Source organism: Crocuta crocuta, unplaced genomic scaffold (assembly GCF_008692635.1).
Source record: "Crocuta crocuta isolate KB4526 unplaced genomic scaffold, BGI_CrCroc_1.0 scaffold214, whole genome shotgun sequence".
In the NCBI taxonomy this organism is placed as follows: Eukaryota; Metazoa; Chordata; class Mammalia; order Carnivora; family Hyaenidae; genus Crocuta; species Crocuta crocuta.
The window spans coordinates 140,554-158,065 of NW_027529999.1; the positions used below are offsets into that span (position 1 = coordinate 140,554).

At 45.9% G+C, this 17,512-nt stretch overlaps 1 protein-coding gene across 1 annotated transcript; it reads right to left on the reverse strand.

The window, feature by feature from the left end:
- Nucleotides 1–295: 295 nt before the first annotated feature.
- Nucleotides 296–15,766, reverse strand: ZBTB8B (zinc finger and BTB domain containing 8B). The gene is made up of 3 exons (XM_077763499.1): nucleotides 14,785–15,766; nucleotides 4,811–4,989; nucleotides 296–620 (listed from the first exon to the last, which is right to left on the reverse strand). Exons 1-3 carry the CDS (start codon nucleotides 15,764–15,766, stop codon nucleotides 303–305), a joined length of 1,479 nt encoding a protein of 492 aa, XP_077619625.1. The 3' UTR covers nucleotides 296–302.
- Nucleotides 15,767–17,512: the final 1,746 nt, after the last annotated feature.

The window sequence follows — 17,512 nt, forward strand, 5'->3', positions numbered from 1 at the left end:
CTCCTTTTGGGCACACAACAGGAAAAATGGGAAGCCTCAGGGCCAGCCTTGATTCACTCAGAATTAACTCAGCAAGGTCCTCAGAAACCAAGGGCATTCCACAAAGAACTCATTAGTCCTTCGAGTCACAACATCCAACCTTCACCGTGTAATGTAACAAAAATGCAACTATAGTAACAGTGAAAACATGTGCCTCTCAGGGTTCCACAAAATTGGACAGGGTGGTGGCTTTCGAATACAGAATGAGCAACAACAAATTCTAAAACCTCTCCCCTTACCCCCCACTCCCCCAGAATTTTCTGCTACGTGAGTGTCTCTCGATCGGACAGTTTGGACCGAATTCGCTGTCTGCGGTCAGAATCCTCTCCGGCGGGGTCATTTTCCTCACCAGACTCCACATAGATTGGCCAGTCATTATCTGTGTCACTCTTTTCTTGGCTTTCGGACGAGGCCTCCACCAGGCTAAGGTTGATGGGCATCAAATCGTCCTCGTCGACGTGCGGGTCTGTAACACAGGTACAGCTGTCACACAGCCCGAAGCGCCGCAGCCCCTGGGACAGGTGACTTGTGAAGGTTCTTCTGCAGCCCTTGCAGATGATTGGACGGTTGGATCTATGGACCTAAAATGACAAGAAGACACGGGAAACGCTCTCCCCCTTGCTCTCTCTGCCACGGCCTCGGCCTCACCAAGGTGCTTCTGCCCCAAGGCCATTGGCTATGCGAGGAACGTGCCCACCTCCCATTGCCAAGGGCTCCCTTAGTGCTAATGCCTTTGAAGGAACTCTTCACTGATGCTCTGGGTCAGATTAGGTCCTCAGCTATGTAGTCCCACCTATACTCCTTCCTTTGTTGATTTTCTAACAAATTATTGGTAAATTCACTAGACTGTAAGCTCCAGGAAGGCAGGGACCATCCTCATTCATGTTCTCAGTCACATTTGTTGCTATATCCCTGTGTCCGGCATATAAAGGGCATTCAGGGAGCTAATGGGGATTTTAGGCACAGCTTTTTCTGTACCTGGGATTGTGTAGTTATTAGGGAGGCAGACTTGCTAGACGGTATCTTCGACACACGTGGCAGATGTCCCGTCCTTACCTCTTTGTTGATAAATGCAGTCCTTACCTCTTCATTGATAAATACATTCCTTACCTAGGAGAGGCACTTTGCATCCCAGAACCTGACTCCTACCCCATGCAGCTCCTCCTCAGGGCAGCAGCCCCAGAGCCCCCTCCATAGAAGGAACTATCTAATGTGTACACTCGTCAGGACCTCCAGCCTAAAGGGACTCTGTGAACCAAAGCCTCATGTAGAGAACTCTGGATGCGGGATGGACACAAGAGGTAGAGACAGAGAGAAATGACAGCGGACAAGGGCCAATAACATGAAAGCCAGCTTGCTAGAGCTGCCACTACATCCGCCCAATGGCCCTGCCTTCCATGGGGTCTTCTGGGTCTCCCACATCAATCCCACAAGACTTAAGCCAACCAGAATATGTACATGACCTTTGCAACCTGATGAGGCCTTTGAATACCACCTCTTTGGGCTACAATAGACTGGACTTTGTATAACGTGGAAAGATGGAATGAGGAGTCCAATCAGTGAAGTGCCTTAGGGGCACCAGGGACCTGTTGCTGCCAAGACAGACTGGAGATATAAATTGAGGGGGAAAAAAGACAAACAAAACCTGAAGGCCATGGGGTGAAGCTACTTTCAGACAAGTGTGCTGGGGTCAGCCCTGAGAGCAGAAGATAACATTGTACTTATCTTAAATCCGGGTTCTTTCAAACCCATAATTCACATTCTATAAAATTCACCTTTTTTTCCAGAGAGAGAGAGAGAGAGAGAGGAGCAGGGGAGATGCACAGAAGGAGAAAGAGAAGGAGCCCAGCATGGGGCCCGATCCCATGAACCTAGGATCATGACCTGAGCCAAAATCAAGAGTCGGACACTCAACCAAATGAGCCACCCAGATGCCCCAAAAGTCACCTTTTAAAGCAAATGATTCAATTGGTTTTAGTACATTCACATGGTTGTGCAACTATACCACCATCTAATTCCAGAACATTTTTCTTCTTTCTTTCTTTCTTTCTTTCTTTCTTTCTTTCTTTCTTTCTTTCTTTCTTTCTCTCTCTCTCTCTTTCTTTCTTTCTTTCTTTTAATATTTTTTATTTATTTTTAGGAGAGAGAGAGAGACAGCGTGAGCAGGGGAGGGTCAGAGAGAGAGGGAGATACAGACTCTGAAACAGGCTCCAGGCTCTGAGCTGGCAGTCATCACAAAGCCCGACGCGGGGCTCGAACCCATGAACTGCGAGATCATGACCTAAGCGAAAGTTGGACGCTCAACCGACTAAGCCACCCAGGCGCCCCTTCCTTCCTTCCTTCCTTCCTTCCTTCCTTCCTTCCTTCCTTCCTTCTTTCTTTCTTTAATGTTTATTTATTTTTGAAAGAGAGAGAATGAGTCAAGAGGGGCAGAGAGAGGGGGGGACAGAGGATCCAAAGCAGGCTCTGTGCTAACAGCAGAGAGCCCAATGAGGGGTTCATACTCACAAACCGTGAGATCATGACCTGAGCCGAAGTCGATGCCAAACCAACGGAGCCACCCAGGCACCCCTAATTCCAGAATATTTTCCTCACCCCAGAAAGAAACCCTGTGCCCATTAGCTGCCACCCCTCTCCCATTCGACACCCTTTTAGCCCCTACTAACCACTAATCTACTCTGTCTGAGTTTGCCCATTTTGTATATTTCATATAAATGAAATCATATAATATGTGGCCTTTTGTGACTGGCCTCTTGCACGTAGCATAATGCTTTTAAGGTTCATCCATGCGGTAGCATGTATCAGAACTTCATTCTATTTTATGGCTGAATAAAGGTCCATTGTGTGGATAGACCACAATTTCTTTATTCATTCATCAGTCGATGGACACTTGGGTTGTTTCCACTTTTTGGTTACTATGAATAACGCTGCTGTGAACATTTGTGGGCATGTATGTTTTTGTATGAATGCATGCTTTCAGTTCTCTTGGGTATATACCTTGATACAGAATTGCTGGGATCTATGGCAATTTTATGCTTAACTTTTTAAAGAACCACCAAATTATTTTGCACATAGGTTACACTATTTTACATTCCCATCAACAGCGTATAAACATTCTAATTCCTCCACATCCTTGCCAACACTTTGTTATTACTTGTTTTTCTTTTTTCGATGATAATAATCCTAGTGTGTCTGAAGCGGTATCTCACTGTGGCTTTGAATTTGCATTTCCCTAATGACTAATGATGTTGAGTATCTTTTCATGTCTTATTGGCCATTTGTATCTCTTCTTTGGAGAAATGTCTAATTACATCCATTACATAATTCGGTTGTTTTTAAATGTTAAATTGAAAGAGTTCTTTATGGGGGTGCCTGGGTGGCTCAGTCAGTTGAACATCTGACTTCGGCTCAGATCACGATCTTATGGTCCGTGAGTTCGACCCCCGCGTTTGGCTCTGTGCTGACAGCTCCGAGCCTGGAGCCTGCTTCAGACTCTGTCTCGCTCTCTCTCCCTGCCCCTCCCCTACTCAATGCTCTGTCTGTCTCTCAAAAATAATACATAAGCTGGGGCGCCTGGGTGGCTTAGTCGGTTAAGCGTCCGACTTTCGCTTAGGTCATGATCTCGCGGTTCGTGGGTTCGAGCCCCGCGTCGGGCTCTGTGCTGACTGCCAGCTCAGAGCCTGAAGCCTGTTTCAGTCTGTGTCTCCCTCTCTCTCTGACCCTCCCCTGCTCACGCTGTCTCTCTCTCTCCTAGAAATAAATAAAAAATATTTAAAAAAATAATAATAATAATAATACATAAGCATTAAAAAAAAGAGTTCTTTGTATATTCTGGTTACTAGATTCTTAGCAGATAAGTGATTCACAAGTATTTTCTCCCCATTCTGTGGGTTGTCACATTCTTAATAGTGTCCTTTGAAGTCCAAACCATTTTGATGTTTGATTTCCCAAAGTCTGATTGCCTTGCTCAAAGATGATCGTAAATACAGTGCCTTCCGAAATGGCCTGAATGCCTTTTAGCTGGTGGAAATTAACCACTAACATGGGAGACAGAGTCCCAGGGGGCAGCCAGAGGGAGGAGAGGTCCCCTTGGTCTGGAGCCCTCTTTGCTGCACACAGGTGGCCTTATAAAGAGCAGCATGTACTTTCCTTACGTCCAGGTACTGGGGCTAAGTGGGAAACTGAGGCTGCAGCTTTGTCTCCTTTGGGATCACGCTGGTGAGAACAGACCTACCATCCCCCATCCAAGCCCCACTGTTCTCTGCCTTATGACAACCATCTCTGACCAGGACCTAAACTTTATTGAGACTAAGAAAACTGTTCTGTAATCATAGAGGTTTTAACTTTCCCTAACGGCTACCAACCAGCTGTAATTTAGTAGAAACATGTTTAGAATTCTCTGAAAAGAGTCCAGTGGACAGAGACACAAAAGATAGTTTTGTTTTGTTTTTTTAAGGTTTTTTTGTTTTTGTGTTTGTTTGTTTTTGAGAGAGACAGACAGAGCTAGCTCAAGCAGGGGAGGGGAAGAGAGAGAGAGAATCCCAAGCAGGCTCCGCACTGTCCGCTCAGAGCCTGATGCAGGGCTCGAACTCACAAACCATGAGATTATGACCTGAGCCAAAATCAAGAGTTGGACACTTAACAGCCTGAGCCACCCAGGCGCCCGGAAAGACAGACTGGTTTACCCTTACATTGGACAGATGTCGGGAACCCCCTCCACTGCATCGCCCACCGCCCTCACCACGGGATACCTGCCAGCCCAGACACTTACGCTCAGAGCGTGACTCCGCAGGTGCTCCTGTCGCGTGAACCGCTTGCCGCACGTCTCGCAGGGGTAGGGCCGCTCGCCTGTGTGTGAGCGGATGTGCCGCTTAAGGATGCCCTTCTGTTTGGCAGTGTAAGGGCAGAAAGGACACTTGTGGAGCTTGATGGGGACCACCAGCACATCACCTGGGGAACCAAATGGGTTGATTTAGCTGCACTGTAGGCAACAACACTGGCCACCCTCGGACAGGTGATCAGGAGCTGGGGAATCCCCCAGCCGGGATCAAGAGGGAGGACATCAACTCTACCACCAGCTAATGGTAAGACATTGCAAATTCCAAGTCTCGGTCTGGCTCCCCATCAGCTGGAGAGTCAAGAGTTGCAAAGAATGCCATACGGTACTGGCTTTCACCCCTTCCGTGGCTCAGTTAGAGATACAGCTTACACCACCACCTCAGAGCTCACACGTCTTCCAGTGGATATGTGGAAAAACTTCCCAAAATAACACTCTGACAGCATCTATTCTATCTGATTTCATTTTAAGACCATGCTGATTGAGACCCTTTTATGGACTGAATTTCATCCCTCCCCCCACCCCCAATTCATACATTGAAGCCCTAAACGCCAGTGTGATTGTATTTGGAGCTAGGGAGGTAATTAAGGTTAAATGAGGTCGTAAGGGTGGAGCCCTACTCTGATAGGACTGGTGCCCTTATACCTCGAGGAGGAGACACCAGAGATCTCGTTCTGTCTCTGTTCATGCACAGAGGGAAGGCTGCGTGAGGACCGGCAAGATGGCAGCCGTCCGCCAGCAGGGAAGAAAAAGCCCTGCCGGCACCTTGATTTTGGACTCTGAGCCTCCAGAACTGTGAGAACACAAATTTCTTGTTGGTTAAGCCATGCAGTCTGTGGCGCTCTGCTGCAGCAGCCTGAACTAGCACAGACCTCCTGGATTGCTCTTGTGACCCCCAAAAGTTTGGAAACCTGTGTTATGATGGATCAGACCCCTGGGTCAGGATCCATGCTGTCTCTCTTGCTCTCGCTCTCTCGCTCTCTCTCTCTCTCGCTCTTTCTCTCACTCTCGCTCTCTCTCTCGCTCTTATTCTCTCTCTTTTTTAGGATCCATGTTCTCTCTCTCTTCTTTTTTTTCAATGTTTATTTATTTTTGAGAGACTGAGACAGAGTGTGAGCAGGGGAGGGGCAGAGAGAGAGGGAGAGACAGAATCCAAAGCAAGTTCCAGGCTCTGAGCTGTCAGCACAGAGCCCGACGCAGGGCTCGAACCCACGAACTCTGAGCTCATGACCTGAGCCAAAGTTGGATGCTTAACCGACTGAGCCCCCCAGGTGCCCCAGGATCCACGTTCTCTTTGACAAGAGCTTCTAAGAACAGTTTCCAGGCCTGTGCAGAAGGGGTGTGCTATGACACAGACCCTAAACTAGAATTTGTGTTAACTCTATATCTGAAATCGTCAACTATCCAGGGATTCACTTAATCTTTTCCAACTGTTTTTTTTTCCCCATCTTACTCGCACACCCATTAAGGTTGACAACACGATTATCCCCCAGATATAAAAAACTGTTCCTTTCAAGTTTTCCGAGTCACCCTTACTACAGTATTCCAAGATGTGTCCCCTCTATCCATGCCCTTCAGGACTTTCTGTAGACCTTGGTCATATCATATCATATAGGAATTGAAGCCCAGAGCCGGAGGTGGGGCTCAAACCTATGAACCATGAGATCATGACCTGAGCCAAAATCGACTTTTAACCAACTGAGCCACCCAGGTGCCCTTCTTGGACTTTATTCTTTAAGCAGCTAGAATCTTAAGGAGGGGAAGTACATGGTCAGACCTGAGTTTTAAGAGCTCCCTCAGAGGACAATGCAGGGGAAGGATTTAAGAGAGGCAAGATTAAAGGCAGGAAGAGAGGTGGGAGAGGATGAGAGATGTCATGAACTAAAGCAGAGAAGTAAAATTAACAGCACTCAGTGACCACATGGGGGAGGGGAGAGAAGAGAAAGATAAGATTTGAAATGATGTAGATTCTGGGTTAGCTGACTTGGCAGATGACAGTGGAATACACTGAGGCAGGGAACGCAGGAGAAAAGCAGGTACTGGGAACAATGAGGGGTTCAGTTTGGATTTTACTGTGTTTGGGGCAGGCCCAGAGCATCCATGGGGGAATATCTGGGTTAGACAGATACATCTGGAGCTTAGGGAAAGAGGGAAGAATACAGTTTCGCGAATCTTCAGCAAATTGGAGCGGTTGCTTTAATTGAGACCTGGCTCTCCCCCAAACACCCTGCTTCCCTTACCCCGTAACCTTGACACCTCTGGGTCGGAGGTGAGTAGGATCCTCCTTGGGCTTCACTGTCTTCTCCAGAGCACTGTCCCTCCCTCCATCCTCGAAAACCTTAAGATCTTTTGAAACTCACACCATCAACGATAGTGATGAGGGAGCTTGAGGCGGCTGAGGACAAATTGCAAGCTGGCGCAGCCCCCTCCCCAGGTGGGATGTGTGTGATATTCCTGCCCAAGGACAGAGGAAATGGCCAACTGATAGAGATCACAGTCTTCTAGGACATGAGCTTACAAATATCTTAGTTTACAAATATCTTAGTAAATTATAAGAAAAAGGCAATCTTATCCATAGTCTAATCTCCAGAAACCTATAGATCCATTTCCTAGATCCCCAACATCACCCCTTAATAGTTATATGAAAAACAAAGGCAAGAAGGAAATGGCAGATAAAATTAAATTTCCTCATAACCTGCAGCAACCCATTGACAAATACTTGGGGCAAATAGAGAGTATAACATTTCTCCAGGAAACCCCTATGGTCCTAATGTTAATGGCTTACTTAAAGGGAAAACAATCAATAGCAAGGCCTAAGGTATTTTAGGAGTCCTCTGTAGCATATCAACGTCCCTCTGGAGGCCTCCCTTTTGACTTTACCTCCCCATCTCCATAGTATAAAATCAGCCATTCTTCACAACCTCAGTGCAGCTCTCTGTGCCCACAGATCCTGTCCCCATGCTTTAATAAAATCACCTTTTTGCACCAAAGATGTCTTCAAGAATTCTTTCTTGGGGGCGCCTGGGTAGCTCAGTCGGTTAAAGGTTCGACTTCAGCTCAGGTCATGATCTCGCGGTTCATGGGTTCGAGTCCCGTGTCAGGTTCTGTGCTGACAGCTCAGAGCCTGCAGTCTGTTTCAGATTCTGTGTCTCCTTCTCTCTCTGACCCTCCCCTGTTCATGCTGTTTCTCTCTCTCTCTCTCAGAAATAAATAAAACATTAAAAAAAAATTTTTTTTAAAGAATTCTTTCTTGGCCATCAGCTCCAGACCACCCTACCATCACCCTAAAACCTCATCAATAATATACCAACCTCTCCTTATTTTAGGCATCCAGGAGCCACGAGGTCATCTCCTCATTCCGTGGAGATTTGATCGCATTGCCTTCAAACATAACTCCTAGGTAATTCTTGGTGTGAATACCAAAAATGACCCAACACTCTGGCCTCTCTGTTCCGTGACCTCCTTTCCTCCTTGTCTTCCATCCCATGTCAGCTATCTGGTCCTAGACCAAGAGCTCTCAACTTGACCCGCATATTAGAATCACTTGGGAAAGGGGTGCTTGGGTGGCTCAATCAGTTAAGCATCCAACTCTTGATTTTGGCTCCAGTCATGGTCTCACAGTTTGTGCGTTCAAGAATGTCAGGCTCTGCACTGACAGTGTGGAGCCTGCTTGGGATTCTCTGTCTCTCCCTCTCTCTCTGCCCTACCCTTGCTCATGCTCTCTCTCAAATTAAATAAATAAACTGATAAAAAAAAAAAAAGAATCATCTGGGAAACTAAAAAAGTACCGATGTCCAATCTCTGTTCTAAGCATATCTTTTTAAAAATTTTTAATGTTTATTTGTTTTGGGGTGAGACAGAGCATGGGGGGGGAGGGGCAGAAAGAGAGAGGGACAGAATCCAGACTCCAGGCTCCGAGCTGTCAGCACAGGGCTGGATGCAGGCTCAAACTCACCAACCCTGAGATCATGACCTGAGGCAAAGTCGAATGCTTAACCGACTGAGCCCCCCAAGTGCCCCCCAAGCATATTTTCAAAGCACCCCACTAGTGTATAGTTGGGAGCGCAAATCATGGCCCCATACCTAGATACTGCCAATAACTGAATTTGCTCCACAGCCCACATTTCAAGCACCCCGCTTCCCAGCCACTATCTCATATCTTTCCAGCTCACCCCCTAAATGTCCTTTCTTGGTTGGGACCAAGCCATGGACTATACTGCCATTTTACTGTCCTTTACCTCCTTGGGTTCTCATGCCTCTCCCTCCCCAGTTTAGTGCCCACAATGCATCACTGAAATCACTCCTTCATATCCACCTTCAACATAACTTGTCTAAATCAGCTGCTCAAGCTAAAAACCTTAGGGTCATCTTAACTTCTTTTTCTCATACCGCTCACATATGCCATTAGCACATCTGGTTGGTTCTACCTCGAGAGACAGTCCAGTCCTATCCAAGAAGACCTCTACCCACAGGGATCCTTTTAATATATGTCATTTCAAGTCACTCTCAGCTGAGACCCTCTAGTGGGATCCCTTCCCAGAGTAAGACCCAAAGGTCTTTTCATGGCCTTCAGGGCCCTACCTGATCCGCACTTACCCAAATTCTCTCCCCTCATCCTCCAGCACCCTCTGCCTCGCCCACTTCACCCCAGCCTCCACAGCACCCTGTTGTTCACTCGACAAGTGGGACCTGCAGTTTGCACCTCGTTCTTCCCTCTGCCCAGAATGTTCTTCTCACTGATTTACCTGCACAGTTTGCTCTCTTCCTCCCTCGCGGATTCTGCTCAAAGGCAGCTTGTTAGAAAGGCCTTTCTTGTCAACACTAAATAAAATAGCATCCCCTTCACTCTCTATCAACTTTTCCCCTGCTTTCATTCTCTTCATTTTATATACTTATTTATACGTTTATTGTCTGTCTCCGGCATTGGAACGTCAGCTCCATGAGGACAAGGGCTGCCTTTTGTTCACTCTGATGAACGGTGCCTGGCATATAGTCAGTGCTCAATAAATATCTGTTAAATGGTTGAATGATTGGACACACAGATCAATGGAATAGAATAGAGAGCCCACAAATAAACCTACGCTTATACAGTCAGTTAATCTAGGAAAAAGGAAGCAAGAATATACAAATGGGGAAAAGACAGTCTCTTCAATTAACGATGCTGGGAAAACTGGACAGCTACGTACACAAGAATGAAACTAGATCACTTTCGTATACCATACACAAAATTAAACTCAAAATGGACTGAAGACCTAAATGTGACACCTGAAACCATAAACACCCTAGAAGAGAGCACAGGCAGTCATTTCTTTGACATCGGCCTCAGCAACATTTTTCTTGACATGTCTCCTAAGGCAAGGGGAAAAAAAGTAAAAATAAACTATTGTTGCTACAACAAAATAAAAAGCTTTTGCACAGCAAAGGAAACCATCAACAAAACAAAAAGGCAACCTAATGAATGAAAGAAGATATTTGCAACTGACAAATCCAATAAGGGGTTAGTATCCACAATATATAAAGAACTTACACAATTCAACACTATAAAAACAATATGATTTAAAAAATAGGCAGAGGACCTGAACAGACATTTTTCTACAGAAGGCATACAGATGGCCAACAGACACATAAAGATGCTTAACATCACTAACCATCAGGGAAATGCAAATCACAATGAGTTATCACCTTACACCTGTCAGAATGGCTAGAATCAAAAAGAAATGACAAGTGCTGGAAAGGATGTAAAGAAAAAGGAACTCTCGTGCCCTGCTGGTGGGAATGTAAGTTGGTACAGCCACTGTGGAAAATAGCATGGAGGTCCCTCAAATTCCGCTACTGGGTATTTACCCAAAGGAAACAAAAACACTGATTTGAGGGCGCCTGGGTGGCTCAGTCAGTTAAGCATCTGACTCTTGATTTTGGCTCACATCATGATCTCCCAGTTGGTGAGTTCAAGCCCCACATCAGGCTCTGTGCTGACAGCACGGAGACTGCTTGAGATTCTCTCTCTCCCTCTCTCCCTGCTCCTCACTGGCTCATGCTCTCTCTCTCTAAAAATAAATAAACTTTGGGGCACCTGGATGGCTCAGTCGGTTAAGTGTCCAACTTCGGCTCAGGTCATGAGCTCATGGTTTGTGGGTTTGAGCCCCATGTCAGGCTCTGTGCTGACAGCTAGCTCAGAGCCTGGAGCCTATTTCGGATTCTGTGTCTCCCTCTCTCTCTGACCCTCCCCTGTTCACGCTGTCTCTCTCTCTCTCTCTCAGAAATAAATTAAATAAAAAACATTAAAAAAAAAGAGGCATAGTATGACTTCAATCTTTTAAAATAAATAAATAAACTTTAAAAAAAAACCCTCTAATTTGAAAAATTACATGCACCCTTCTGTTTATTGCAGCATTATTTACAATAGCCAAGGTATGGAAACAACTTGTGTCCAACAATAGATGAATGGATAAAGAAGATGTGATATAAATGTGCTGCATATGTGTACACACACACACACACACACACACACATGAATATTACTCGGCCATAAAAAAGAATAAGGTCATGTCATTTGCAACTACATGGATGGACCTAGAGAGTATAATGCTAAGTGAAATAAGTCATACTGAGAAAGACAAACACCATATGATTTCACTCATACATGGAATCTAAAAAACAAAATAAATGAATAAGCAAACAAAAAGCAGAATCGGACCTATAAATACAGAGAACAAACTGCTGAGTTAATTAATTAATTAATTAGCAAGAATGATAAGATGTTGAAGAAGCAAGCCAGTGATGGAGAACTGGACACACTGGCATTAAATGAGCCCATGATGAGGCTGGAAAGGAATGGCAGAGGTAAGAGGAATGAGTATCCATGGTGTCAGAGACCAGAGGAAGAAAGAATTTCAAGGAGAGAAAGGGCAGAGTCAACTACCAAGAGAGGCCAAGTAAGGTAACACCTGAAAATCACGTATTGGACTGACTCTAGAATAATCTATGGCTTACCTCATGACAGCAGTGTCAGTGGTGTGGAAGAGGCGGAAGCCAGACTACGTGGGCTGAGAAAAGAGTAGGAAGTAAAACAGTGGAGGTGACCAATGCAGATGAACCTTCTAAGAAGCAATGGCGGTGCAGGAGCTGGGGTTGGGAGGTCTGGGGGAGAAGAGCTTACAGGAGGACCTTATGACCTGTCAGTGCCTGCTAACGTCAGATATAAGCAACGTGGCTACAGAATTATCACAACACCTTCCTGTCTCCTGCCCTCGCCCTCGTCTCCCGTCTCCACATCGTCAGGTGCTGAGGCCAAACTAATGTCCCACAAGCACAGCTCCTATCCACTTCCAAGCTCAGGAACCACCAAAAATTCCCCTATGCCTACAGACAAAACCTTACCTCTCAGCATTCAAGGTTTTCCATAATCTGACTCCAATCGATTTCTCCCTATGTCTCCTCTTACCTCAGATGCCACCTTCATAATGCCTCCCTGATCTCCCGGGAGGAATCTGGTTCTTCTGCTTCTAGACTACTGTGAAAATCACACCTCCATCTGTCTTCCAGCCCTGGTGCCTTTCCATCACCTGATGCCAGTTACACACATCTCATCTCGTCTAAGACACCATCAGTTCTTTGAGGGCTGGATCCATGTCTGACTTATCTTTGTATCTTCACCAGGAAGGTACTCAAATATTTGAGCAAATACACGAATGACCAAACAAATCAGTGCTACTCTGTGCCTTGGCATTTGAAGTAAAATTTGCCCAGGATCCACGCAAATGGAATCAAAACCTGGCAGAGGACAGGCATGGCCAAGGCCAGGGTGGCTGCCTTGCCACAGCACATAGTTGGAAACCTGACTTTACAGACTGATGGACTGGACTTGAATGAAGATGGTGTAGAGCTGAATTGCTATTTCTTGATACTTGTGCTTCCGGCAGAAGGCTTAAAAGATAAAATCACGGCACTGAAATCCTCTGTTCATTTGTGCTGCCTTCAGAGTTTGTTTCAATGAAATGAAGCCAGCCCGGGTTGCTAGATTTAGCTCTGCCACTTACCAGCTCTGCATTCTTAGGAAATTCACCAAACCCTGTGGGTCTTGGTTTCTCCACACTCTTCTGCCAAACTTAGGAGGGTCTAATGGATGTGAAAGCGTGGTCACCGACTGTGAAGTGCTGTTATGCACGGAAATGAGATTTCAACCCATTCCCACAGTGTGGTTTGCTAAAAACAGCCACTACCTTCTAAATGCTGGTTAAGCCAGTGTCCCTGAAGATCAGAAAGAGCATTTTCAAGTTTCCAAGCCTAGTTTTAATCAGGCATACAGAGCGTGCTTGCCTTAAAAAAAATGAAATTAAACATCTCAAGACAGCCATTTAATAATGAATAAAAGCAGCTGATCTCCCTTATCTAAAATACTTTCACTGATCAGTATTGAAGGGTGACTTTAAATTGGGATTCATTAATTTCTTGGCTTGAGGTTCTGGAAGCTATAGCGTACTTTCATCAGGAAGGTAGCAGCCAAATCTATTTCTCTCTCCAAAACACTTTACAGCACAATTACCCTACCTACTCAGGAGAGTTAGTCATGTTAACTCATCTCTCAGAATTGTTTACGGGACGGGGCGCCTGGGTGGCTCAGTCGGTTGGGCGGCTGACTTCATCTCAGGNGGAAAATAATTAATATAAAATTTTCCTTTTTTAAAAAGGAATAAAGAGGCACCTGGGTGGCTCAGTCGGTTAAGCATCTAACTTCGGATCAGGTCATGATATCACAGTCCGTGAGTTCGAGCCCCACATCAGGCTCTGTGCTGACAGCTCAGATCCTGGAGCCTGCTTTGGATTCTGTGTCTCCCTCTCTCTCTGCCCCTCCCCCTCTCATGCTCTGTCTCTCAAAAATAAACATTAAAAAATTTTTTAAAGGAATAAAAAATATTCCTGATATTCCTAATATTCATTATATAAAATAAAATCTATTCCTGATATAAAAATTTCCTTTCTTTCCTAATTAAGTTGATGACTTAATTAAAACACACAGAAATAAATAAAAAAATTTTTTAAAAGCACACACACAGATCTTTAGAGTTATCAACATTAAATTTTTTAATATTTATTTCTGAGAGAGATGAAGACAGAGTGCAAGGGGGGGGCAAGATCAGGGGGAGGGGCACAGAGAGAGAGGGAAATACAGAATCTGAAGCAGGTGCTAGGCTCTGATCTATCAGCACAGAGCGCAATGCTCAAACTCATGAACTGTGAGATCATGACCTGAGCCAAAGTCAGACGCTTAACTGACTGAGCCACCCAGGGGCCCCTTAAATATTTTTTTAAAGTCTACCAAAGGATATAAGAAATTTACTCACATAAAGCTAAATGCCAACTCATCTTAGATATTCTCAGGTAGATGCACCATCAACCACGACTGCATGTCTGTTATGTGCCAGGCACCAAGGTTGACACAAAGAATACACTTCTTACCTGTCTAGAATATGTTATCGTACATGAGAGAAAATTCTGAAAACCTTCTCGTTTGGTCCTCAATGCTGTGAGAAAGGCAAGGCAGGGATGATTATCTCCAGAACAAAATGGGTTCAAAGAGATTTCCTGATTTAACTGAAGTCCCACTGCTGATTAGCACAAGACAATAGATTATTTCCAGTCTCAAAGCTGCCCTCAACAGGCTTATACTCTAGTTGTAGAGGTAAAATATGAATGCACAGGGAGAGACAAGGCCTTGCACACAGCAGGTGCTCAATTAACACCTACTGGTAGTGGGGGTGATGTGGTGGTAATGATGGTGGTGGAGATGATGGTGACGATGATGGCAGTGACAATGGCAATGATGATGAACGTGATGATGGAGCCGATAAGGCACAGGGGTGTGTGCTAAATGACCATCAGAGGTGCTGAATGCTAATGGAGCTCACCTGAGTCCTCTCCATACCAGTCCATCTGGACATCCATCACGGCACCCCCGGCTCTTCCTGCACCCTCTGGTCTTCCCTCCAAGTTCCGAGAAAAGTGACGGTCCCCGTCCTCTTTGCTCGGGACGGCACCATTGCGCAGGAGTGCCTCCAGGAATTGCTTTACGTGGTAGTTACTGTAAGCCAAGTCGACGGCCTGGCCACCGGGCAAACCCTCGTCCATGTGGGCCAGGCTGAGCGGGGTGGCATACGGCTGCAGCTGTTCACCCAACTCCACCTCCACCTCGTCCGCATCAAACTCCACCTTGGGCTCTATCTGTTTGGGCAGAATAGAGAGGTCACTGTCAGCGGGGCCACTGCCCTGGCTTTCCTTCACCACCAGTTCCAGCGGGTGGCAGTCTTTGCAGGCACTGCAAGGCGACTCCCTTGGACAGTCCGCACTCTCCTCTCCCCGGGCTGGAGAGGAGCCCAAGCTCTTGGTGACACAGGAGGTCCCTTCCCTGCCTGAATCGGGGCTTCCGCTGTCCACCTGATGAGCCGCCGCCGCTGCCGCCGCCGCCGCCGCTGCCGCCACCGCAGCGGCCATGGCAGCCTCCTTCTCCATCTTCCGGCAGATATCAAGGGACGACCGGATGTAGGTCTTGCAGAAGTTCACGACCTCGTTCATCTGCAGGTAGCTGGCCGCCGACATGACTTCGATCACGTTCTCCCCACACAAATCCAGCTTCCCAGAGTACAGGAAGTCTAAGATGGTGGAGAAGGCATCAGAGGTGACTATGTCCAGGGAGGCGGTGCTGTGCCGCCCGCTGTCCTGGATGTAGTGAATGAGCAGGGCTCGGAAGTAGCCGCTGTTGGCAAACAAAATGTTTCTGTGGGCCTTGAAGATCCGCCCTTCCACAATGATGCTGCAGTCACAGAAAAAGTCCCTCTTCCGCTGTTCATTCAATTCCCCCAAGAGCTTGGCATAATATGATTGCATCTCCATGTCTCCGCCAGCCGCTGCTCTGGAGTGGCCTGTATGTTTTGAAGTTAATTTACCAATTAATTTTTCTTTTTTTTTTTTTAAGGGTTGTTTATTTATTTTTGAGAAAGCGAGAGAAGCCCAAGAAGGCTTTGTGCTGACAGCACAGAGGGGGGCTCCATCTCATGAATCATGAGATTATGAGCTGAGCCAATATTAAGAGTCAGACACTGGAGCACCTGGGTGGCTCAGTTGGTTGAGTGTCCGACTTTGGCTCAGGCCATGATCTTGCTGTCGGTGAGTCTGAACCCCGGGTCTGGCTCTGTGCTGACAGCTCAAAGCCTAGAGCCTGCGTGAGATTCTGTTTCTCACTCTCTCTCTCTCTCTCTGCCCCTCCCCTGCTCATGCTCTGCATCTGTCAAAAATAAACAAACATCGGGGGGCAGGGGGAAAGTCAGACTCTTAACTGAGTCAGCCACCCAGGTGCTCCAAATTTTTCTTTCTAATTCTTCCAAAATCACTGGTTTGGTAATGCCTTTATGATATGGGCTATTTAGGAATCTAACAAAAATCAGAGGCTATCAACTGGGTTAATTTATGAAAAACAATAAAAATAACTAGAACGAACTGCATATGGCATGGTATGGTGTTTTACATGGAGTCTTTCAACAAATTTTTATAAAAACCCGATGATAAAATACCAATATTGTCTTTTTTCCAATAAGGAAATTGAGACATAGAGAAGGTCAGAGATGACAGAGCCAGGACTTAAAACCAGGTCAGCTACCCTTCGGAAATCCTGCTCTTATGCCTATACTAGACTTTCTTCAAGTCTCAAAATATAGGGGCCCCTGGGTGGCTCAGTTGGTTAAGCATCTGACTTCAGCTCAGGTTACGATCTTGCGGTTCATGGGTTTGAGCCCCATGTTGGGCTCTGTACTGACAGCTCAGAGCCTAGAGCCTGCTTCGAATTCTGTGTCCCCTTCTCTCTCTGCCCCACCCCCACTCACTCTCTCTCTCTCAAAAATAATATAAACATTTAAAAATTTTTTGAGATTCAAAATATAGATAATACCTAAATCTAAGACTTATAGTTCAGTCCTGATACAGAACTCAGAGGCTGTACTTACCAGTCTTGGCACACACTTATTATGACTTCGTGAAAGGATTTGGTGGACTCTTGGACTAGCCAGCATATATCCATCATTCTTATGGTTCTAATACCTTTTCTGGCTTTGATAGAACCACCCTTTCCCCATTCTTGGCCAATGTATTTTGAATTTTTAAAAATTTTTAAATTTTATTTATTTTTGAGAAAGAGAGTGTGATTAGAAGAGGAGCAGAAAGAGAAGGAGACACAGAATCCAAAGCAGGCTCCAGACTCTGAGCAGTCAGCACAAAGCCTGATGTGGGACTCAAACTCATGAGCAGTGAGAACATGACCTGAGCCAAAGTCAGTTGCTTAACCGACTGACACACCCAGGTGCTCCATTGGCCAATGTGTTTGGCATCAAGCTGGCCACATCCCCAGGCTCTAGATATAACAGAGGCTAACACAATCAACATATCCCACCTTCTGACCATAGTGATTAGCTCAGCGATGGCCACGTGGCTTGGTCAGAGCAATGAAGAGCATTGAAATGTTTACTGGGGGATCCAAAAAAGAGCACTCTACTCGGTGGGCATGTGGATGTCAAAGATGTTGCCTCACTGCCAAGAGAACTGCCCAACAAAAATGACAGCTCAGTTCAGACAGGAGCAACAGATGGA